The 25,009-nt window shown below is 40.4% G+C and overlaps 2 protein-coding genes across 2 annotated transcripts in view; both read left to right on the top strand.

Moving 5' to 3' along the window:
* LOC120729162 overlaps window positions 1-25,009 on the top strand; it is a 103,137-nt gene that overhangs the window by 22,283 nt on the left and 55,845 nt on the right. The window lies entirely within an intron of this gene.
* LOC120729159 (hemicentin-1-like) lies at window positions 6,627-21,890 on the top strand. Its single transcript, XM_040024662.1, has 8 exons — window positions 6,627-6,929; window positions 14,283-14,356; window positions 14,449-14,802; window positions 15,192-15,500; window positions 19,269-19,592; window positions 20,568-20,675; window positions 21,238-21,270; window positions 21,463-21,890. Exons 2-8 carry the CDS (start codon window positions 14,293-14,295, stop codon window positions 21,486-21,488), a joined length of 1,218 nt encoding a protein of 405 aa, XP_039880596.1. The 5' UTR covers window positions 6,627-6,929; window positions 14,283-14,292; the 3' UTR covers window positions 21,489-21,890.

Raw genomic sequence — 25,009 nt, 5'->3', positions numbered from 1 at the left:
CGACCACCACTGAACAAGACACACAAGCTGAAACGTCAAGACTGGGCCAAGAAATATCTCAAGACTGATTTTTCTAAGGTTTTATGGACTGATGAAATGAGAGTGAGTCTTGATGGGCCAGATGGATGGGCCCGTGGCTGGATTGGTAAAGGGCAGAGAGCTCCAGTCCGACTCAGACGCCAGCAAGGTGGAGGTGGAGTATGCGCGTATGCGCGTTCAGGTGTGGGTTATGCATGTTCATGTGTGGAAACACCCATTGGATGGTAACGACGACTCCTAGGTTTGGGCTGGTATCATCAAAGATGAGCTTGTGGGGCCTTTTCGGGTTGAGGATGGAGTCAAGCTCAACTCCCAGTCCTACTGCCAGTTTCTGGAAGACACCTTCTTCAAGCAGTGGTACAGGAAGAAGTCTGCATCCTTCAAGAAAAACATGATTTTCATGCAGGACAATGCTCCATCACACGCGTCCAAGTACTCCACAGCGTGGCTGGCAAGAAAGGGTATAAAAGAAGAAAAACTAATGACATGGCCACCTTGTTCACCTGATCTGAACCCCATTGAGAACCTGTGGTCCATCATCAAATGTGAGATTTACAAGGAGGGAAAACAGTACACCTCTCTGAACAGTGTGGGAGGCTGTGGTTGCTGCTGCACGCAATGTTGATGGTGAACAGATCAAAACACTGACAGAATCCATGGATGGCAGGCTTTTGAGTGTCCTTGCAAAGACAGGTGGCTATATTGGTCGCTGATTTGTTTTTGTTTTGTTTTTGAATGTCAGAAATGTATATTTGTGAATGTGGAGATGTTATATTGGTTTCACTGGTAAAAATGAATAATTGAAATGGGTATATATTTGTTTTTTGTTAAGTTGCCTAATAATTATGCACAGTAATAGTCACCTGCACACACAGATATCCCCCTAAAATAGCTAAAACTAAAAACAAACTAAAAACTACTTCCAAAAACATTCAGCTTTGATATTAATGAGTTTTTTGGGTTCATTGAGAACATGGTTGTTGTTCAATAATAAAATTATTCCTCAAAAATGCAACTTGCCTAATAATTCTGCACTCCCTGTATACAGAAATATAAAAAAAAAACTATACAGAAATATTAACTATGCAAGTTATGAACAGTTGTAGAATTAAAAATTATCATATTTTACAGAATGATTATTTATACAGAATTATACAGTAGTGCAGTTAAGATAAGTGAGATATGTGGATCATTTCTACAGAGGCTATATAAAGTGCTGGTGGTTGAGAGTGGTGGTTCAGTCTATGTTATTATTGCGTGTATGAGGGTACAGTTGTCCATTGTGTGTATGTGTGTGTGTGTGTGTGTGTGTGTGTGTGTGTGTGTGTGTGTGTGTGTGTGTGTGTATGTCCAGTCCATGTGTATGTCCAGTCCTGTAGTCCACGATGAGCTCCTTGGTCTTCTCAGTGTAAAGCAGCAGGTTGTTTCTGTCGCACCACTCAGCCAGACGAGCCACCTTCTCCCTGTAGGCGGCTTCATCGTTGTCACTGATGAGGCCAATCACCATGGTGTCATCTGCAAACTTAATGATGGTGTTAGAACCATCAGCAGGTCTGCAGTCATGGGTCAAGAGGGAGTAGAGGAAAGGGCTCATCACACAGCCTTGTGGTACACCAGTGTTCATTGTGATTGTAGATGAGCAGTGGTTATCCAGGGGACATGTTGGGTGCGGTTGGTCAGGAAGTCCAGTAACCATTTGCACATGAGGGAACTGATGCCCAGGTCTGTCAGTTTCCTGATGAGTTGTGAGGGGTGGATTGTATTGAATGCTGAACTGAAGTCTATAAACAGCATTCTGGCATAGGTGTTGTTGTTGTCCAGGTGTGAGAGGACAGAGTGCAGTGCGATGGAGACTGCATCCTCTGTGCTCCTGTTCTGGTGGTATGCGAATTGGTGGGGGTCCAAGGTGGGGGGGAGACAGGATTTGAAGTGTGTTAGGACCAGCTGCTCTAAGCACTTTGTGATGATGGGGGTCAGTGCTACTGGGCGTAGTCATTTAGGCTAGATGGGTTGGAGTTTTTGGGTATTGGGATGATGGAGGTGGATTTGAAGCAGGCCGGTACCACAGCGTGGGCCAAGGACAGGTTGAATATGTCTGTCAGCACTCCTGTAAGCTCCCCAGAACACACTCTGATAACATGCCCGGGGATGCCATCAGGACCTGCAGCCATCAGGACATTGATCCTGCTCAGCACCGCTCCTACATCGGTGGGGGAGAGAGTCAGAGGTTGGTGGTCTGGCGTCATGTCTGCTTTGGTTGTGGTTGGGGGTTCCCTCGCTCAAAACAAGCATAAAAGTTGTTGAGCTCGTTGAGGAAGGAGACATCAGAGGATGCGGGGGAGGGGTTGGTGGTCCTGTAGTCTGTAATGGTCTGGAGTCCTTGCCACATGCGTCGGGGGTTGGAGAAGTGTTCTTCTACCTTCTTTTTGTAATGGTGTTTGGCTTTTTTGATACCGTGGCTCAAGAGTTGGGAGTTCGCCTTGTAATCGGTTGCCGGTTCGAGGCCGGCTTGGACAGTCTCGGTCGTTGTGTCCTTGGGCAAGACACTTCACCCGTTGCCTACTGGTGGTGGTCAGAGGGCCCGGTGGCGCCAGTGTTCGGCCTCTGTCAGTGCGCCCCAGGGTGGCTGTGGCTACAATGTAGCTTACCATCACCAGTGTGTGAATGTGTGTGTGAATGGGTGGATGGCTGGATGTGTAAAGCGCTTTGGGGTCATTAAGGACTAGTAAAGCGCTATACAAATACTGGCCATTTACCATTTATTTACCTTCTTTAGATTAGCCCTGGCTGTACTGTAGGCGTGTGCATCTCCTGACATAAAGGCGGTGTTGCGGGCCTTCAGGAGGAGATGAACATCCCGGTTCATCCAAGGCTTCTGGTTGGGGTACATGGTGACCCATTTCAGGGTGGTGACACTGTCTGTGGTTTTGGAGATGTAATCCAGTACAGATGAGGCGTACTGGTCCAGGTCTGTGTGGGTGAACGTATTCCAGTCTGTGTTTTTAAATCTGTCCTGGAGCACTGCGTCTGTCCCCTCTGGCCACACTTTAATTGTCCTCACAGCAGGTTTCACACGTTGGATGAGTAGTGAATACCGAGGTGTGAGGAACAGGGAGAGATGGTCCGATTGTCCAATGTTGGGGAGGGGTGTTGCTTTGTAGGCTCCAGCCAGGTTGGAATAAACATGGTCTAAAGTCTTGTCTCCTCTGGTGTGGCAGGAGACATGTTGGTGGAATCTGGGGAGGACTGTCTTTAAGTTGGTATGGTTGAAGTTGCCAGCAACAATAAAAGCAGCCTCGGGGTGTTTATTCTGGTGTTTAATGGCTGCAGAAAATTCTTTCATGGCCAACCTAGCATTAGTGTCAGGGGGGATATACACTGCAGTGAGTATTGTTAATATAAATGCACAAACCTCCACCTCTGGTCTTGCCGGAGTCATCTGCTAGCCTGTCGGCTCGGTGTGTGTAGCATTCTGCTAACTCAATAGCATTGTCCGGGCAGCTGTTGTTCAACCATGTTTCGGTGAAAAACATGACATTTGAGTCCATAATTTGTCTGTTGTTAGTGATGGAGAGCCGTATCTCATTCATTTTGTTTTCCAGAGAATGGACATTGGCGAGGAAAATACTGGGTAAAGGCAACCGGTGTGGTGTTAGCTTTAGCTTAGCCCGTAGCCCTCCGTGCCTACCTCGCCTTTGTTTACGTTCTCGGCGTCGTCTGCACTTCCGCCCGGCCGGGGAGAGTGGGCAGCCTCCGGTGTTCTGGAGATCTCTGGGATGAGTCGGAGATCGGCGATAAAACTGTTGGAGTTATGAGTCCAGATGTCCAGAAGCTCTTGTCTGCTGTAGGTCAGCAACGCACAGCAATTCTGGATGAATAATCCGGTTAAAAGTAGATAAAAGTAGATTAAAAACAAACAAACAAAAAAAAAAAACGCTAAATAGCAGATTCTGGAGAGACACTGAGCCTTGCGTTATTCACGCGCCGCCATCTTGCCCCCATCTTGGGGGGACCATTCTCACATTTAGAGGGAGGCTGGTAGAAATCCTAGGATTCAAAACAAGAGACTCGTTTGTACTTCATTACAAAAACACATACGCCCCGCATCCATATACGGTGGAAAATATAACATCTTTATTTATGCAGATATCGTTGGTTACCAGCTTGTGGGCGTCACCCACACGTGGCTATTAAGGGCTATAAATATTACAGACGATGACCGCCCACACTACACATAGACATAGAAATTGATTTGAAAGACACCAAAATCAACACATACCCTTTTTATAAAGCAAGGTGTTTGTCAAGCTCCACTTCCGACCAATAACCCAGCATTTTTTAAAAAAGGATGGCCGTCTACAACCCAGATGAAGCAAAATATGTAAAATACTACGTATCGCAGGCTGGAGGAGAGCTCGAAAGGTATATCGGGACCAGGATGCAATATGGGGCAGGGCTGGGGGGGCTTGTTCCGCAGCATGTTTAGATTTGCTGTACCGTGTGAGAATGATTTAGGACCCAGGAAGCGGCAGCTCTGGTGCAAGTGAGTTTAATAAACAAAAGTCGATACAAACAGAAATGGCGAGGGTGAACATGAAACTAAGAAAACCTAAACTGGGCAAAACTAACCAGAAACGAAGATGCAGGGAGGCACAGGAAAATACACGGGAAGACGGACGGAGAGAAGCAGACGAACCAGCAACGAGGACGAGGGAACACACACTATAAATACACACACCAGTAATCAGGGGATGGGAAACAGGAGGGGAACACACCTAGAAGACATCACAGCTGACAAGGCAGGGGAAACGTAAACAGAACACACTGACATCAGACAGAGACCTTCAAAGTAAAACAGGAAACACACCGACTGAACACAACACACACCAACTAAACACAGACTGGGGGACACCGACATAGGAACATGAAACGTGAAACAGGAGAGTACAAAAACTCAAGATAACCAAAACCACAGAATAATAATAAACTTAACATAAACATAGAGTCACAGACTCCGGACCATGACTGTACCACTGTTTAAAAACGGAGTCAGCATAGTCAAACCCCACCTAAAAACAGCAGGGAAGCTGACATAGGATTTGTTAATTATCCTGGCTGTACATTATTTTCCCAAGTAGATATAAATATAAATATAATAAAGAAATTTAAAAAAAAAAAACATTTCAGCTGTGATAAGAAAAAAGTCTAAATTCAAAAATCTAACCACTCTACAGGACCCCCCTTTAATTTGTTTTTTTTATTCTTTTTTTTTTTTTATGTACTATGTCACAGTGGTCCGCCAGGGGTGTTCTTTTTTGGCGTGTTTTAAAAAAACTAGGGTCTTCAGGCAGTGTGTGATTGGTTTTATACATGGCGATGGTCTTACTTATGCCAGTGTTGGATATGGCTGATAACGGTATGTTTAAATCTGAAACAGCCTTTAAAAACTCTGTCCAGCCCATAGATCTTAAACCCTCAGAAGGTGTGTGCGTGGTTGTTATGGCTTTAATCAGATCATAAATATGTGAACCTGGGATGGTGTGTTTATCAACAACAATTTCACCTTTGTCATTGTAAGAAATGAAGTCTGGCGAACGGCTTACTGCTCACGGCAAGTTCTGCATTCCTCCTACTCCTTTTAGGTATGTGTGTCAAAACATTCTCCGCAGCAAAATCCCTCACCCCTGCATCACCATAAACAGGCAGAGTGTCCGCCGGCTGGGTTTGCACATCCCTGTTAAATTATTCGGGTAGTGATAAAGACAATACATTCTTTTCACGGGTACCTTGTCTTACATGCGTAAGGTATCTTTGGAGAATATCACCATATTTTTTAGCTTTCTCATGCACATCTATGTCAGATTGTTGTAACACTTGAAGCATCTCATTGTCCAACTCATTCTTAGCCTGTTGTCTGATGCTGCCTGTGTGCTGCTGCTGTTGCTTTAATAAGTCCAACTGGTGTTGGGGCACCAACACCAGTTGGACTTATTATGGGCCTGTGCGCCTGGTTTTAGAACTATCACTGCAGCATTTTTTTCTAAAGGGCCTGAATGTTATTTGCGACCATCTACTGTGTTAAATAAAAACCTAGCTGGCTCTGTCTCCCTCTTAGTTCAACATTCCGAAATCCCAATTTTTAAATAAAATGATCGCATCACCCCGCGAAAGAAACCCCAGTAGATGCGTAAAAACTAGTTAAATTAAAACTAGTGGTTTGATTAAATGAAACGCTTGTGAACAGGCTGAAATTACCCGTACAGAAGAAATTCCCATTTGTGCTGTTTTTAAAATAAAATGCATCCATCACTGCATGCTAAGACATTATCAGAATCACAAAATTAGTGTGATTAAAACACAATTAGCAACACTTTTGACTAGATGTAAATGAAAAGCATTCCAGCTTTGTTAAGGTGCACAGTGAAACAAAACGGCTTCCACTCCTCCACGCAAAAACAAAGAATTGCTTTTAAGAACACATATGTCTGCATAACTGAATGTTGAGACATGCCATGACCTCAGATAACCCCGGAGATATCTGAACACGCATGCATACAGGTACGAAACCTGTCAAACCGGTTTGGTTGGCCGCCATAATCAACTGCCGCCAACGTATTCCTACTCTCGGGAAAGGTGTTTGGGACTTGTGTGTGTGTAAATCCGTGATTTAGTCCGGTGAAGTGGCAGAAAATGTAAAACAGGGAGTTGATCGTGGCAGTTCAATCAGTTTCATGCAGGGTGAAGAAGTGGACCAAAAAAGAGAAAATTCCCAACTACAGGCGTCAGTGTTGTTGCTTATATTAAGGGCTCGTTTCTAAGCTGAAACATTGCGCTGCCATCTGAGATCACACTGGGACCTGTATTACGCAGCAGGATTTCGTCTTATCCAGGTAATTGAGGGTTAACTCTGGGTTTTCATATATGTCCTCTGTAATGGACATTTGTTTTTGGTCTGAAATGACTGAAAGATTAATTGGCTCTATTTTGAGTTTTGTTCAAAAAAGAATGACGTCATATAGGGAAAAATATATATCACATATGCAGGACACTTTAAACTAGTTTTTTAATTAAGCAGCAAGGCAGAACAAAGTCGGGGCTGTATCAAGACACGAGGACTAAACCCCAATTCAACCAGACCCAGAACTGATCCGGAATTAAAACAGGACTACAACAGTTCAAAATCAGGACTACTGAGGACTTAACCAAGACAGAACAAGAATCAGAACTAGATGATAGTAGCACTAAAAATCATCATAGACCTGCACTACACTTTTTAATTCTACCAAAGTCCACTATTTAGATTGAGAAAAGTTTATACAATTATTTAGCCTTGTTGTGCAAACAAGCCTGCATAACTTAATAAATATAGAATTTGAAAAATAACAAACCTAAAAAGAAACACTAGGTACGAGATACATGAGGACCTATGATACGGTGATACTTTTGGTAAACAACCATTTGACTAACATGTGTGTCTCACCTGCTCTTGTTCCAATTCTGTTCTGTCCTCATTCTCCATCTCCCTCTCTGTCCCCTTCTCTCCCTCTTTGTGCTGACAATAAAGCCAAACACCAACATCATCAAATATACACTTGAAACCAGATATTTACACACTCTTCAGATAAAAACACTTTTTTAATTTTAACATCAAATCAGACTAAATGTTTTTTTTTTTAGATTGATAAATATAAAAAACATATTTGTTAACTTTAAGAGTAAAGAGAGAAACTATCTGTGTTTCTTAATTGCAAATGGCACCAAATTGTATTCAAAATTGAGCCACACTTATGGAGCTCCACAATTCTTTTCTTGGTGTTTTGGTTGACATCTCTTGATTTTCCCATGTCAAAGAAACAGGCTCTGTGTTTTCCCTATATGCATCCACAGCTGTGCCACCAATTTACTCACATGGACTCTACTAACCTATCAGAAGCTTCTTCAGCTCAGAATGGAATCGTCGGGAGTTTTCTTATTAATTAACAATAAACTTAGTGTATATGTACTCCTAAATTTTGATGAAAGTGATTAAAATAGACAGCTCCCTCTTTTTTATTCTCACATTTAACTAATTCAAATTTAATTCAATATTTATTTATCCAAAACAAAACAAGTTTACTCTAAATTGATGTTGTACAGTAAAAAAAATGTTCTTGTGTTTTCCATAAAGTGCATGTAAATATCTGGTTTCAACTGTGAATATACTGCTGTGTATTGAAGTTCCTCTTGTTTTGCATAGAAATATACTGAACAACATACAAAGCATAATATATAAAATACTACCAGAGTTTTTTCTTTGAAAGAAGCCACTTATGTCCATTCTTGTATATCAGTGCATTACTGAAACCGATTTATTTAGCCGTGGAGGGTAACAACTGAAAATATGAAATAAACATACATGTAAGCTAAGACTCTCTAAAGAAACAGCATTGTTGTTGTTCGGCTTTTCATTTCACCATTTGTTGATTCACTTGAAGAGCAAGTACGGTAACGTAATAATGGGTCAAGTGATCAGTTTGATATCAATCTTTCGTGATACACCGTCATGTTTACATTATTTGTACAGTACGAATGATTTGCTTTGGTATCTAGTCAAACTTCAGTTCTCCTCTGTCTGCCTAGCTCCATTTCTCCAACAGCGCACTTGTAGGCAGCAGCTGCCCCGCTTAGTGCCTGAGGGATCATACCAATATTAGGGAGGATTTACGCACAGTCATAAATTCCCACAGTGTGCACTATGTGCTTCGAATATTGTGTGTCGTTTTTTGTTTTATACAGTTGTCAGCCAGGCATCTAACTATGAAAAAATTACACTCCAAGAGACCCTGGGTTTCTGAAAAAACAACCCTGGCTTAAGCCCAATAAACCACCCCCCCCCCCCGCTCCGCCACTGGTACGAATGATTTGCTTTGGTACCTGGTCAAACTTCAGTTCTCCTCTGTCTGCCTGGCTGTGTTTCTCCAACAGCGCTCTCACAGGCAGCAGCTGCCCCACCCCCTCACTCAGTCGCTTAGTGTCTGAGCTCGGATCATACCAATATTAGGGGGGATTTACGCACAGTCATAAATTCCCACAGTGTGCACTATGTGCTTCGAATATTGTGTGTAGTTTTTGTTTTATACAGTTGTCAACCAGGCATCTAACTATGAAAAAATTACACTCCAAAAGACCCCGGGCTTCTGAAAAAACAACCCGGGCTTAAGCCCAGTAAGCCACCCCCCCGCTCCACCACTGCTATAAAGGATCACTGTGGCTTATACTGAGGTTGGGTTTAAAGATGAAAAGATACCAAATCGCCATTCAATGAACTTAAGTGATCTTTAAAATAGCGCCCCCATTTCGCAGAAGATCCCTTGGACCTGTTAGCAGAAGTATGAAAATACACAGAGAAGTCCAACATCAATAGTAAACTGCACAGACGAGGATTGGGGAGGAATGAACACACATCACCTTTCGGCCATTTTGGATGAATGAACATACATGTTCATATACAATGTCCAAACATACATTTTTCAAACCTTCAGAACTTAGGTTTTCTTATAGGCTTTGTCATTACATCTGCTACCATCTCATCTGTTTTACAATAATCTGAAGTTATTTTTCCTTAACTCACATTTGACCTTACAAAGTGATACCTTATGTCAACATGTTTACATCTGTTACAGGATTCTTAGCCAATGCATCAATGTATCTTTTTAAACTTTTCACGGCGCATATTTCTGTTCATCAATACCTCGTAACAGTTGAGTTAAGTACAGGCACTCCTGTGAGGTTGTAGATAAAGCCATGAACTCATCTTCACAGGTAGATAATGCAACAGTAGGTTGCTTTTTGGTTTTCCACAAAATCAAAGAACCATTTACAGCCATACTTATACAATATCCAGTTGTACTAAGTCTGTCTGTTACATTACCTGTCCAATCAGCATCCCTGTATGCCCACAACCTCAGTTCTTCATTGTCACATTTCCTGTAGCACAGTTCTTTCTCAGATGTCCCTTTCAGATATCTCAGTACATGTTTTACTGTAGTCCACTGGTCTTCAGTTGGCTCACTAAAATACTGCGACAGTTTACTGAGTATAAAACTCAAGTCTGGTCTTGTGCATGCTAGATCACACTACCCACTGCCACTCTGTACCTTTTGACATCATTCATCTTTTCTGCACCATCAGTGTAGTTCAGTTTTTGTTCACAAGGTGTCAGTCTAGCTTGGCAATCCTGCATGTTGAACCTTTGAAGTATTTTTTCTACATTTTGTTTTGTTACATTTTTACACAGTTATCATGCTGTGTAAGCATCATGGTCAAAATATATACCAATGAAATGTCCAAGTTTACTCAAATCCTTCATTTTGAATTTTGCTGCAAGTATTTTTCTTCAAAACAGTTCACTTTCGTCACTGGCAGGAATGATAAAGTCATCTACCCATTTGATCAAAATCACCTTATTTTCTGTCATCTTTATGTACCGTATTTACCACACTATAAGGCGCACGTAAAATCCTTAAATCTTCACAAAAATCGACAGTGCGCCTTATAATCTGGTGCGCCTTATGTATGAATTTTGGTTTGTGCTTACTGACCTCGAACCGGTTTTATGTGGCACACTATGCTCAAAAATCTGTCAAAAAAAGATTTTTAGTGCCACTTTTTGGAGCATTACGGTTACCGTTGCCAGGAGCCTCGCGGAGTAATACGTACTGTGCTTCAACACAACATTACCATGTTGTGTGTGTATAACGACTCCAAAATGGCACCCGCGAAGAGACACGCTTACGAAGCTGATTTTAAACTTCGAGCAATTAGTTATGCAGAAGAGAATGGAAATAGAGTAGCTGCCAGACAATTCAGCATTAATGAGTCCATGGTGCGCAAGTGGAGGAAGCAAAAAGATGACCTAAAACAAGTAAAGAAGACCAAAAGGAGTTTCCGAGGGAACAAGGCGCGATGGCCGCAGTTAGAGGACAAAATTGAACAGTGGGTTATTGAACAGAGAACAGCAGGTAGAAGTGTCTCTACAATCTCTATTCGACTCAAGGCAACAGCGGTAGCACGTGACATGCAGATCAACGACTTTCGAGGGGGACATTCTTGGTGCTTCCGTTTTATGAAAAGGCATAATCTCTCAATCCGCACAAGAACTACTGTCTCACAGCAACTGCCAAACGATTACAAAGAAAAGTTGGCCATTTTCCGCACGTACTGCCAGAATAAGATCACTGAAAAGAAGATCCGGCCAGAACACATCACTAACATGGACGAGGTCCCTCTCACCTTTGACATCCCCGTGAACCGTACTGTCGAGAAAACAGGGACCAGTACGGTATCTATACGCACCACAGGGAACGAGAAGTCATCCTTCACTGTAGTTCTGGGCTGCCAAGCTAATGGCCAGAAACTACCACCCATGGTCATTTTCAAGAGGAAGACTTTGCCAAAAGAAAAGTTTCCGGCCGGTGTCATCGTCAAGGCTAACTCAAAGGGCTGGATGGACGAAGAGAAAATGAGCGAGTGGCTGAGGGAAGTTTATGTCAAGAGACCGGATGGCTTTTTCCACAAATCTCCGTCTCTTTTGATCTACGACTCCATGCGCGCCCATCTCACCGAGGCTGTCAAAACCCAAGTGAAGCAAACTAATTCGGAGCTTGCCGTCATTCTGGGTGGATTAACCAAAGAACTCCAACCACTAGATATTGGTATCAACAGGTCGTTCAAAGTTAAATTACGAGCTGCGTGGGAGCATTGGATGACAGAAGGCGAACACACATTCACCAAGACAGGGAGGCAACGCCGAGCGAGTTACGCCACTATCTGCCAATGGATCGTGGCTGCTTGGGCTAAGGTATCAGTCTCAAGTGTCGTCCGAGCTTTCACGAAGGCTGGAATAATCACCGAACAGCTAAGTAACAGCAACGAGACTGATTCGGTCTCGTTGCTGATGAGAGGGATGAGAGGGATCCGGGCATGCTTGATGCCGAAATTGCCCAGCTGCTTAACTCAGACACTGAAGGTGAAGAGTTTGATGGATTTGTGGAAGTTGAATGAACTGGAAATGTAAGTGTATTGTTCAATATTTGATGTTTAACAGCTTAACAATGTTAATAGTTACTGTGAATGAGTTGGTTAAATTTTAACTCATCCGATTGTTTTATTCTGCTGAATGCACTTTAAACGCCTTTTAATCCGGTGTGAGAGGGATCCGGGCATGCTTGATGCCGAAATTGCCCAGCTGTTTACCATAACTCAGACACGGAAGGTGAAGAGTTTGAGGGAATTGTGGAAGTTGAATGTACCGTACTGGAAAAAGTGTGTATTTTTCAATATTTAATGTGTTACAGCTTAACAGTGTTAAGAGTTACTGTGAATGAGCTTAATAAAGGTCGAGTTATTTTTTGTTTGTCTTAATGCGTCTTATAATATGATGCGCCTTATGTATGAAAACAGAGCCAGTCTTCAACAGTGCGCCTTATAACCTGGTGAGCCTTATAGTGCGGTAAATACGGTAAACACAATGGTCAGTGGATTCTGCACAAAGTTGTTCTCCCTCAGATATTCATGTAGCACATTGTCCCAATTTCTACCTGACTGTTTTAGCCCATATAGTGACTTTTTCAGCTGATCCTGAGTATCTGTGTGTTCTGTACTCACATCAGTCATTTCTCTGGTCCTGCTGGACCTGTTTTGTATCTCAAAGTCAATGTCATCATCTGGCATTATGTCAGGTTGTGTTTGTCTCTCTGCTCTTGTTTTGGTCTCAAACTTCATGAGTCAATGCTTCTGTACTTGTCCACTGTTTGGGTAGCAGACCATATAGTCTGGACTGTTTTTGTCATATCCAGCAAAGATTCCTTTCTCACACCGTGAGTCTAGTTTTCTCTTGTTCTGCCTGTAGGCATAACACACTGACCCAGATTTCTGCATCTTTGCAGATTTGTCCATCTTCCTGTCAGCATTAAATATGATGTCTGTTTTTTGCATCTGTTAAAACATCTCTTCCTCACTACAGCTGCTGTTGCACTGCGCAGGTCCACAACTCCTTCGGTAACTCTTTCTCCATTAGCATACACCTGGCCATATCAAAGAGTGTGCGCCAATTTCGTTCAGCAGTAATATGAATAGCAATTGGTTTGAATGATTCTGGCAGTACCTTCAAAACCAATAACCCATCACTCAGTGTTTCACCAGCATTTTTCAGGGCATTGATAGCTGTCTCTGCTCTATAACATAGTCAAACTCTCACTGCTGGACTTTTGGAGCGAAGTCAGTTCTGTATACAGACTAATTATACGAGGCTTTTGTCACCCAGAAACTGGATCAGCTCCGCGTATACCGCTGCATTTTTTGGTGTGTCTTCTTCTCCCTCCATGTTGGTAGGCTGCTTCAAAATAATGTCTCTTAGTCCTTGCAAACACAGGTGGCCCACAAATTCTGTCTCCCACAGTTCACAATTCTTTTCGTCCCCATCAAAAACTAGCCGAAACCAGCAGCTGTTTGACTCAGCGGCTCGTCGACTCATGGCGCTAGCATGGTATACTGATACTCAACGGGTACACTGTACATTGTGACGCTTCTCTCGGTGGCAAAAACACTTTAACTCCTTTAGAAACGTCATAGTTATCTGGGCCCATAGCCCGTCAGCAGAAGTATGAAAATGGGCAGAGAAGTCTGACATCAATAGTAAACTGCACTGACAATGATTAGGGAGGAATAAACACACATCGGCCTTCAGCCATTTTTTATGAATGAACATGGCCCCCGAGAGAGCGCAACTTTATTAACAGCCAGCAAACACACACGTACACCATGCATCAAACAGAACAGAAACCCACTGGCCGTTTTTATAACCGAGAGCATTTTCTTTCTTCATGTCAACTGGACCTCTGTGCTACGATAGCAGGAGGCTCTAATGTTTTTTAAGACCGATGCTGTTTCCCCAACGAGCATCAATATTGATTAAATATATCCTTATACACAATTTTCCCTGTTTTGAGTCCAGCTTTGAATCCTTTGGGGAGTGCATCAAGAAGGACATGATGCACCATTGGCTACAAAAATCTATCAAATCCAATATGTGGAGTTACATACTCTGACTCCTCTGGGTTAAGGGAGTAGCTAAAGTAGCTTTTACTTTGTTACACTTAAGTGCATTTTGCACCCTCTTGTTTGATTAGTAAAAAAGCAAAAAAAAATCCCTTTGATGTAAAACAGTTGCAAACTGATCCTGCTCATTTTAACTGTCCTTTCAGGTAAATAATCATGGCCTCCAGTGGTACTCTTTTATTCATTTTCACTGCCCTCTGTGTCACTGCAGTCAAGAGTGGTAAGTTTATTTATAATCTGAGAACTTTAAGCATGGAATGGTGTTTGGTAGTCATGTAACCTCAAATCTATTTTTGCTTTCTTTTTCTACAGGATTTGTGAAAGTTGAATGCAAAGCTGAAAATGTGGGACACTATGGCCAACAGTCACTGCTGGAGTGTGTCATCAAAACAACAACAGATATAAATGATCCAAATATTCGTATGGTTGCTTGGAAAAAACTGACCTCTCCAGAAGACGAAGGCGATCTCCTGTTGGGTTTTAATAGAGGGAAATTGGACCAGCCAAAGCGAGGCTACAGGTTTGCTGAACCATCATGGGACGAGAAGAACATGAATGTATCTCTGCTCATCACCAACACTGCAGTGGCAGACGATGGATATTACAAGTGCATAGTGATCACAGACATTGGTGATGGCAACAAGGTCACTAACCTTAAAGTCCAAGGTAAAACTGACATATATTACAACATTTTAGCACAGACTTATTAAATCAAGATTTTAAATAAGAAATTGAATTACATTTTTTATCACATATAAAGGACTATGACTATTACATATTATTATTATTATTATTATTATTATTATTATTAGTAGTAGTAGTAGTAGTAGTAGTAGTAGTATTTTATGTAATTAAAAACAAAGTGCAGTCTTCATCTTTGTAATTACGTTTTGATTTCTTTAGCCAAATACAGCACACTGCACCTGAGAAAATTACTGTTGACAGCTTTTACATATCAGCTATTGTAATAATCACATCTTTTAAAGATGTTATTTTATTGATGTCAAGGTGCAATGTTCAGCTCAGTGATTGTGCTTTCCATTTTGTCTCTGTAGCCAGATACAGTATCTCGACTGTATACTCCATCCCTGAGAAAATTGTCCCAAATACAGACAGTACCCTGATCTGTGAGTCTCGTGGAGGCTACCCACAGGGAACAATTCGCTGGTTTGATGAAGAGAAACATGAGTGGACAGGAAGCTCTGAAATGGAGGTGACACAGTCAGACGATGGTTTGTTTCAACTCACAAGCAGACTGTTTTTGTTACGAGGATCCACTTTCCTGAAGTATATCTGTGCTGTGTTCAATGCCAGTGGAGGAAAAGAGGATGAGATCATATTTGAAATGCCAGCACCTCCTTCAGGTATACTTTATTACACACATTATGAACCACACGTGATACTTGATGTCATAATCTCAGCAAAGATGCCCATGCCCACAGTAGGTAGGTGTGGGTTAACTGCTTGGCTGTGTGGGCAGGGCAAAGTCACACATCCCATATGGGCCTCAAGTGAGTTTGCACATACAAGGTCCAAAGCAGCTTTGCCCTTTGAGGCTCCCAAGAGGGAATTCTGTGGACACCCACAGTTAATGACAAAAACCCATGTGGAGCTCATGAAGGCTAGCTTCAAATCTGGGTCCCACAGTGTTGGGCCCAGGTATGCTCCACATGTAACACTGTACTAGTACTGGGACCTACAGGAGGAGCCAACGGTGGCTCTTGTGGGCCTCCCCACAGTGCTTCCTGTGAATGTTAAACAATAATTTAATTAAGAAATTATAATTTTTTATGTATTCATTTTTTATCTTCATATCACATATTAAGTATTATGGCTATTATTTATTATTATTACTATTTATTTTATTTAGTTAACATCAAGATGCAATCTTCATCTTGGTGATTAGGGTTTTTTCTTTTGTTTGGTTGTTTTCTTTAGCCAAATACAGCACACCATATCTGAGAAAATTACTGTTGACAGCCGTTACGACCCGGCTCAAAGGCCGCAACATAAATATAGAGACTAATACCAGAATTTTACAGAGAAGAGGTTTTATTTTAAATTACATAATAAGTTGGATAAAATAGCTGGTACCACTAAGACAAAGACTAGTGAGCCTTCATGAAAGCCTGCCTCAGGTGTGTCTTTATCCAGGCCTGACTAGGTGTGATCAATTAGCAACAACTGAACACTCTCGCACTGCCACTGCAAAGAGATTAGTGGCTGCAGACGTAGGGTGACATGTCCACTTTTCACCTTCTGTCTGGGGCGTCCAGGGGGATTTTCGAGACGGACAGGTTTTCCTATAGGCCTACAGAGGAACTGTATGTGCAACCTCATCCCCAAACTGCTGTGTTGTAAGTGGTTGTTCCGCGCTCACAGACAGGACAGAGCGGGCTGAAAAGATGCCAAAAGATGCCAGAGCACAATTGCATCTTTTCAGACAAACTGCAAACGGAATAAATGCGAGGCGTATTGCACTGTGTGCAAAGCTGGCACATACGTTTGTGTGTCTAACAAAGGTGCCGGAGACCTTGTTGCTTACATGGACACAGAAAAACATAAAAAGGCTCATCTAGTAAGTTAGCTGAGTTGTTTGTTACACCTGGGAAAAACGAGGATGCTGTTGTATCTGCAGCAGAAGGTGCACTGACATTTCATACTATGAAGCATCATAATAGCTACAGATCCATGGATTGCACTAGTGTGTTGCTAAAAAAAACAAAAGCATTTCCAGACTTTAACACAGCTAAAAAGTTCAGCAGTACCCGCACCAAGACTGAAGCTATTGTCAATGATGTAATAGTGCTACATTCAGTAGAAATTACTCTTGAAGCTCTTAATGAAATCGAGTACTGTGGCATTTCTCAGACTTAAATAACCATGGAACAGAGAAAATATTCCCAATCATACTTTGACTGGAAGAATGGTGGGGTGCAAACAAAATTATTTGAGGTTAGAAACGCCAAATGAGAGAGCAGAAACCATTGCACAATACCTTACTGGTAATTTTTCTTATACAGATGAGGTATTATTTCTGTAACATTATTTAATTCCAGAGGTTTTTAAGTTGTTGTTTTTTTGCACTTGTTGACTTGTAAAACCCTTTATGACATTTTTTTATTTCACCATTCATTAACCACACAGAGAAGGCATCTTTTAAATATGTTAAAATTTTCTTTAAACAAACAGTGTTATTACAATTCTTCATGACTGGGCCAAGTGTCCTGTTTTTTTTGGAAATCAAATACGGTCACCCTAGCGGAGGGGCATAACACCTCAAAAGGGTTCAGCTAGGACCCCTAAATGAATTAACAAGCCCCTAAGAAGTCTTCTGGTCCTTGATTTCCCAAACCTTATCCTCCTAGGACCTGGCGTCCACATATGTGGACATCACATTTTGGGTTATATAGACCAAATATATATAGACCAAAAGCATATTGATTTGCTCTCCTGATATTTAGACTGTAGTATTGATATTTTAACCTTTGCCTTAAGTCATTTACTTAGGTCGTTAAAATGCATGCCAAGAAAACGTTTGGGTCTTAGGAGCTTAAAGAACAGTAAAAACTAGAAGAAGCACAGTGTTCACATGCTAAAAATGACATTCTAATAGACATTCGACATTCAGATGACCTCAAAGACCTGCTAGGTCTTTGAGGTCATCTGATCAGGGCTTACTTGCTATAAAAAATACTAAGAGGAGGACTAAGGGGGATAGAGCTTTTGCCACTGTGGCCCCTAGACTGTGGAACTCTCTCCCCCAAGCATTAAGCACTGTGGACTCAGTAGCTGTTTTCTCAAAACTCACCTTTTTAAAACTGCTTTTGGTTAATTTTTTGCTTGTTTTATTTTCTCTTTTTAAATCTTTTTATGACTTGTAATCTTATGTGCAGCACTTTGTGACTCTGTCTTGAAAGGTGCTATATAAATAAAAATTTATTTATTTATTGTTTATTTACCAATTAAAGTAAAAAAAAATAAAATAGGAACTTGAGCATTTCACCATCAGATGTCTTACCACACAAAGCTAAATGCTCACATTACTTTAGCTGATATATTTAAGCATGGATACCCCTTCATGAGGATCTGAAGTTGCTACAATGAACACACAAAAAGTAACATGTGACCAACACAAAGGAGCACAACAACCACAAACTCAAAAATTACTCAATCTATTACAACACAAACTGAAAGTAGCAGTGACTAATCACAACCAAGTGATCTGTTGTTTCCACCACACAAATCACATACAAGTGGCCCTATTCCACAACAAGTTACTTTAATCTACAAAATTCAGTAAAGCAAGCATACTAGTGACCAAGCACAAATGGAAAGCTATGTCCACACAATAATCACATCAAGGGTGGCTCAGCACCAGTCTCCACAAAAATGTGCAAACTATCCAGGATGAGCCCCCATTTATGTTATGACCCAGCTCTGCTAGGGGACAGGGGAGGTAACGAGATTCTCACGAGGGAGATCGGTGTAGAAAAGGTTTTATTACAAACAGAAAAACTCAAAGAACTTAAAACTAATAGTGGCATTTAACACAAACAAGCAACCAATACAAAAACAACTTTAAACAAATCAAAATTAGCCTCACAGGCCGTAGCACAACTAGTAGTACTCAAGAGAATCTCACAGTTTAGACAAGGTTTTGCAAACAAGGTTCACACGGGGCAGACTGCACACTTAGTCCAAAGCAGCAGCCCCTGAATGAATGTTCTTCAGCCTTTTCAAGACACAGGTGTGCAATCAGTCACTGATTGGTCTGGCATCCCTCAGCTGGCCTAAAATAGACTTTCCCTCGAGGTAACCACAGATTCCCAGGCAGTCTATGGGGGTTACCACACCCAAATCTGCTTGAAATAAGGCCGGCTCACATCTTCCAAGGCCAGGGGCCTGTAACAATAGCTTTTACATGTCTGCTATTATAGTAATAATGTGTTTTTAAAATTATTTCATTGATATCAAGGTGAAATGTTCAGCTCAGTGATTGCGCTTTCCATTGTCTCTACAGCCAGATAATATTATTATTATTATCATTATTATTATATCTTATTTAATTTAGTTAACATTCAGGTGCTATCTTCATCTGAGTGATTGTGCTTCCCATTTTGTCTCTGCAGCCAGATACAGTGTCCCGACTGTATACTCCATCCCTGAGAAAATTGTCCCAAATACAAACAGTACCCTGATCTGTGAGACTCATGGAGGCTACCCAAAGGGAACACTTCACTGGTTTGATGAAGAGGGTAATGACTGGACAAAAAGCTCTGAAATGGAGGTGACACAGTCAGACGATGGTTTGCTTCAACTCACAAGCAGACTCCATTTGTTTAGAGGAGCCACTTTCCAGAGGTATACCTGTGTTGTGTTAAATGCCAGTGGAGGCAAAGAGGATGAGATCATATTTGAAATGCCAGCACCACCAAGACTAACACCTCCTTCAGGTATACTTTATTGCAAAATATTATGCACCACACGTGATACTTTATATCATATTCCCAGCAAAGATGCCCATGCCCACAGCTGGTAGGTGTGTTCAGCTGTGTGAGCAGGGCAAACCCACACATTCTATGTGGATCTCAAGTGAGTGTGCACATACAGGGTCCAAAGCAGTTTTGCTTTGGACACCCACAGTTAATGACAAAAACCTATGTGGAGCCCGTGAAGAGTAGCTACAGTGAGGAGTTCTTGTGGGCCTCCCCACAGTGCCTCCAGTGCATGGCCCAGGGCTCTGATAGGGGATATTTGCTGGGATATACAATCAAATATGAGAATTCATCTGTAGAATAAGTTTATATTTGTGCCACATCAGATTGTATTGAACAATAAACTCTAATAGACTTAGAGCTTTTTATTGTCATTGTGCAGTTTCTTGCACAGTGAAATTGGGTAGCTGGACCACAAAGGTGCAAAAGTAAGAAGAAGAGAAACCAATATACAACTAGGGGGGAAAAACAGTAAAGGGTTTACACATTTAAAAAATATAAATTGTATTTCAATTCTCTTTTTTACGTCTAAAAAAATAAAACAGATGTTTCTGACCAACATCGTATTGAACACTTAAAACAGTCTGGTGTTAAAGGCCAGACCAGACTGGCTAATGCTTGTTGTTTTATAGAAAATTCCCCCACCCGTTCATTAACTATCCCAGGCACTCTCCTCACAATCCTATTATCCGTCACAATACTGCAAGTAATGCCTGCCACGTTGTTTCTTCTTTACACTCTACTTCTACATGATTATTGTTTTAAAATAAAGGAAATGCTCAATTTGTACATTCCCCTCTGACAGGTAAAGAGACTTTGAATGTAGTTTAGTATATTATAACAGGGAGAACTAAAAGACCAAAAATTATCATGTATTCTTGTGTTTCCTAATTTTAGAGATTAGCTCACTATTTTTTTCTTTTATTGGACAAGGTCCAGAGCCAATAGAGATCTGCAAAACAGTTGCCCGTCTGGTGGTCACTGGTTCACTGATGGTAGGATTGCTGTGTGTGCTGTTGTTCTACAGATGGAGAGCTCAACGTGAGTACACGTTCCTCGTTTCTCTTATCTGATGGATTACACCTGTTTAAATGAACTGTCTTTTTAAGAAGAATCACATATAGAAAATAAATGTAACTATCCAGAATTGTTGATGTTTGAACATATTTAATATTTTAGTTTTTCTGAGAATCAAGACCCACTGTTTAAAAACTCAGTTACAATTTAACTTACCTCAAGGCGCTTGCTAGATGTATCCACTGTAACATTAAGAAATGCCACTAATCAACGCATTATTCACCTGTTAATGTTGCTACTCATGAAGGAAAATTCTTACAGGCAAATGCTAAAGTGAAGATGAAAAACCTGTAACACCTTTTTTTCAGGATGGGAAAATGCACTCCTTTTGTTATTTTATTGGATTAAATGAGGCTACTGTAAACTTTAATCAAGTTTAATCAGGTTACTTTTTCAATAATTTTTCTTAATAGGCATCATAAGCTGTCTCATACAGGTGATAAAATACAAGTATAGATATCTACAGTAATTTTTTTTTTTTTTTACCAAATACTGTCTTGTAACTTTTTTTTCCTCTTTTTGACAGAGGTCCAGAAGTGCTCTACTGAACCTCGTACGGGTACGTAAATCTTTGGATATACTGGATTTACTGCTCTTCTACTTCCTTCCTCCAGTATCACACTGAACATTTCCAGTTTTCAAAAGGCCAAGACTTCTGTTTGAGACACTTACAGCAGGATATCCGTCTGTGCTTGTATATCCTGAACGTCTATATAAGTAAAATCTTAAACAGTGTTTTAAATCATTCCAGTTTACAGACCTGAAGTGAATCTGTAGGCAGGTATGTACATCACAGTAATCTGTCTGTATTTAACACTTGGTTTTAAGACATCATTCAGATTGTGATGTTAAATCTTTATGTAGATTGCACTTCTCACATGTTTACAGGCCACCATATACTGATAAGAATACCAACATGCATCAAAATATGTATAAGACAAATACATATCAAAAGTCTAATGCCCTAATGCTGTTTCTTTGTCTCTCAGCAGGAGGCACCACACACCAGATGATTATACTGTATCAATTTAATGCAACACTTCCTTATTCGCTATTTGTATTTATCTATTGCAAACACAGTGTATAACCAGGCGTACCCTGTATTACTGTGATTTATCAGACAGGCCACAAGACCTTTATTCACTTAAACTCTGTATATAAAGAATAAAGTCTTGAGCTAAAAAAAAAAACATCTTTGAATCAAGCCAAGATCAATGAGGCAGGGAACCGTTACAGGCCAAGTCATTTACAAACAATCACACCAGACTAGAAATGAAAGACTTCTGATTTCACTGAGTTGACTGAGGAAATGTTTGTGTACATATTACACAATCATGTGTTGTCCATACAGTAATTGTATTGCTTTGCAGTTAAACAGCATTTATTTGCAGTTTAACAGCATTTATTCTCACTTTAGCTTCTCATGTTTATAATATATCTTGGGGATAGCACCACGTTGTTATGTGTTTATGTATGTGTGTCAATCTGTTGTTCCCAACACATACAGACATACAATGATCTTTTTATGGTTTTATAATGCTTTACAAAATATATATTAACGTCACTTAGACAATGATACGGAATACGTAGAACTGTCTAAAGCCTGAATAACTGATGGAACTGTATGTTTGATCTGTGGTTTGACAGAGCAGTGAGGAAATGTTGGCCTTGCTGTTATATGATGTACACTTCTCCAAAAGGGCATTAAATGGACTTTCCATCCCCCAGCTCGCTCCCTTCATGGAGGTGTATGGGAAAGACAGGATCTGTGAGAAAAATTCTCAATTCCACCTTAAATGTACAAAGTCTTGATGAAGAGGGTCTCAGGACTGCTTTATGTGAAGCTGAAGCTTTTTGAATGCTCGTCCCACAAAGGCTTCTACAAATCCAAATGACCTTGAAGCACTTACCCAGAACCACCTGTTGCTTCTTAAGACTGCACCATTACTACCACCAGGTTGTTTTCAGAAAGATGACATATATGCTCACCGCACATGGAAATAAGTCCAATATATGTTGGATTTATTCTGGAAAAGTGGATTAAGGAATATCTTCCACAACTGCAACAAAGACAGAAATGGTGCAATCCAAGACGAAACTTCATGCCAGGACACATTGTGTTCATTGTTGATGGTTCAGCACAATGGAATTCCTGGATAACTGGAAAAATTGAAGAGACAATTCAGGACAAAAAAGGATTTGTTCTTAAATAGAGCTATAAATAAAGTCTGTCTTTTGCAGGAAGCAGAGAACTTTAACAAACTTGAATTACTTAATCATCTCCAAGTGGCTTACTTTTTTTACTTATGGGTTATTAACTTCACAGATGGTGAACCGTGGTGTTATAAGTAGTGGTACTGGTCAATTTTGCACTACAGGGTAATTGGAATTCTTTATAAACCAGCAAAAGTTGTAAGACTTGATTATTTTGTAATTATTATTTGAAGAAGAATAATTAGGGGCCAGTATTGTAAGAGCCAAATTGAATGTTTATGTTTTGTTTATTTGTTCTGGTGGCACAGGTGTTTAGATTTTCCTGCACCTCAGGTGATTACATTGGGGTGTTATTTACCTGACGCTGGCGCACTAAACAGAAAGTTCGGGTAAGTGTTGGGGTCTTTTTGCAAACTTTTCTGATGACCGTCATTTTAGCATGTCATTTCACGTCACCTTTCAGTCCTAATCACAAACAACGTAAGTTAATACATGCGCTATTTGTTTTGTTTGAAAGTGGAAGTTTATTGTTTTCGTTTTAAAATAAAACAAAAACTAACTCAGCCTGATGGAAATCACAACACAGACTGATGCAACAAAAACCAGTAAGTAGGGTGTACAGCATACACCATAGTCTATGGCACACAGGAGTATTAGGTTATTAAGTACACGCTGGTAAGTTGTCTTGTAGAAACTGATTAATTGAAACAAATGAGCTGGCTGTGTGTGCAACAGCACAACAAAACATTACCTGTCCTTTTATTAACTGCACAAGTAGTGGTGGTCATTAGCTGCTAGCTAACTGGGTTAGGGTGTCAAGGGTTTGTAGCTTTGTCCACAGTTCAAGAGAACATATTTAGTTTTAAAGTACGTTACAGGGCTTTTCCCTGCCTTTCTGGAGGACTTATATTTCACGAAAAACTATCTGATATGCCAATCCACATAATTATGGATCATTATAATATGATATTTTTAAAAATTACAGTGTTTAAAAAAATGCATGAAGAAACAGATTATATTAGATTTATATTTCGAAAAATGACAAAATGCTGATTTTACAGCAGTAAAATTATTGTATTTCTACAGTTTACACATTTAATAAGCTTTCTACCTTGCACAGAGTTGATAATGAAACAAATTATATCATCATAAATGCATTATTTATATTTATTACTTTATTTTTTAAATTCTCATTACTTTATTATTATAGCACTAGGAGTAAATAACAAGGCAAGGATTCTGTATCAGCACCATGACGAAAACTTGTGTCCATAGTGTATTAGAATTAGTATTAGTATTCTAAAGAAGGTATAAAATGTCATTGTGCGTGTGTTTGTACATGTTTTACATGTACATTTGTTTAATATATTACACATGATATAACATTGACCACACATGCCCAGTAAGGACATGAGGAGGAAACTGACAGAAGGAGCTGTGAGAGACTGGATCCCTCAGCAGCTGGATTAAAAAGACAGGTAACATTAACACATGTACAGGTTGTTGCATTGCAGAGGTATTCAAGTATAAAAACAATAATAAACACAATTGCAATGATTTGGTTCTATAACATTTTCTATTGTTACTTTATTATGGATTAGGTACAAGAGTTTTTAAGTATGGATAATTAAATAATAGTTTAATGCAATAGCAAATTGTGCCTTGTTCTCAGATGGACAGCAAGTGGACAGTGATAGATCAGTGAGGAGATGAAAGGAGGAAGAGAGGCAAAGAGTGAGTCACAGGCAGAGCCTTGTTTATTTCTGGTGTGTTATGGTTCCAATCTTTGCATTGTATTGTTATCATCTCATAGCACTTGTTTAATCAGCTACCATCTCTCCTATGGACTTCTTAATGTCTACAGTCTCAAATCAACACAGCTCTGCCCTCCAGCACTGTTAGCAGCAGGAGCAACCGCTCAACAGCAACATTGTAGCTCATAAGGTAAAACACAGGCTACGTTTGCTTTGCATTGTTCCCACCTGATGACAGTGATATAGTATGATGCAATTCCATATTAGATTCTTGATAAATGTGGGTTTTTGTTATTCAGCCTGGTTTTAAACGCCCCTTTTTAACTTTGA

This window comes from Simochromis diagramma, unplaced genomic scaffold, assembly GCF_900408965.1.
Source record: "Simochromis diagramma unplaced genomic scaffold, fSimDia1.1 OVJJ01000302.1, whole genome shotgun sequence".
NCBI classification, from domain to species: domain Eukaryota; kingdom Metazoa; phylum Chordata; class Actinopteri; order Cichliformes; family Cichlidae; genus Simochromis; species Simochromis diagramma.
This window is presented reverse-complemented; position numbering and strand designations above follow the sequence as displayed.

What these genes read in the sequence shown, in the direction of transcription:
- LOC120729159 (XM_040024662.1), top strand. Translation starts at nt 14,293, where the DNA reads ATGGCCTCCAGTGGTACTCTTTTATTCATTTTCACTGCCCTCTGTGTC. An exon ending in CACTAACCTTAAAGTCCAAG is followed by an intron (nt 14,803 to 15,191) that starts GTAAAACTGACA and finishes TTGTCTCTGTAG; the next exon opens with CCAGATACAGTATCTCGACT. An exon ending in CTCTACTGAACCTCGTACGG is followed by an intron (nt 21,271 to 21,462) that starts GTACGTAAATCT and finishes AAATCATTCCAG; the next exon opens with TTTACAGACCTGAAGTGAAT.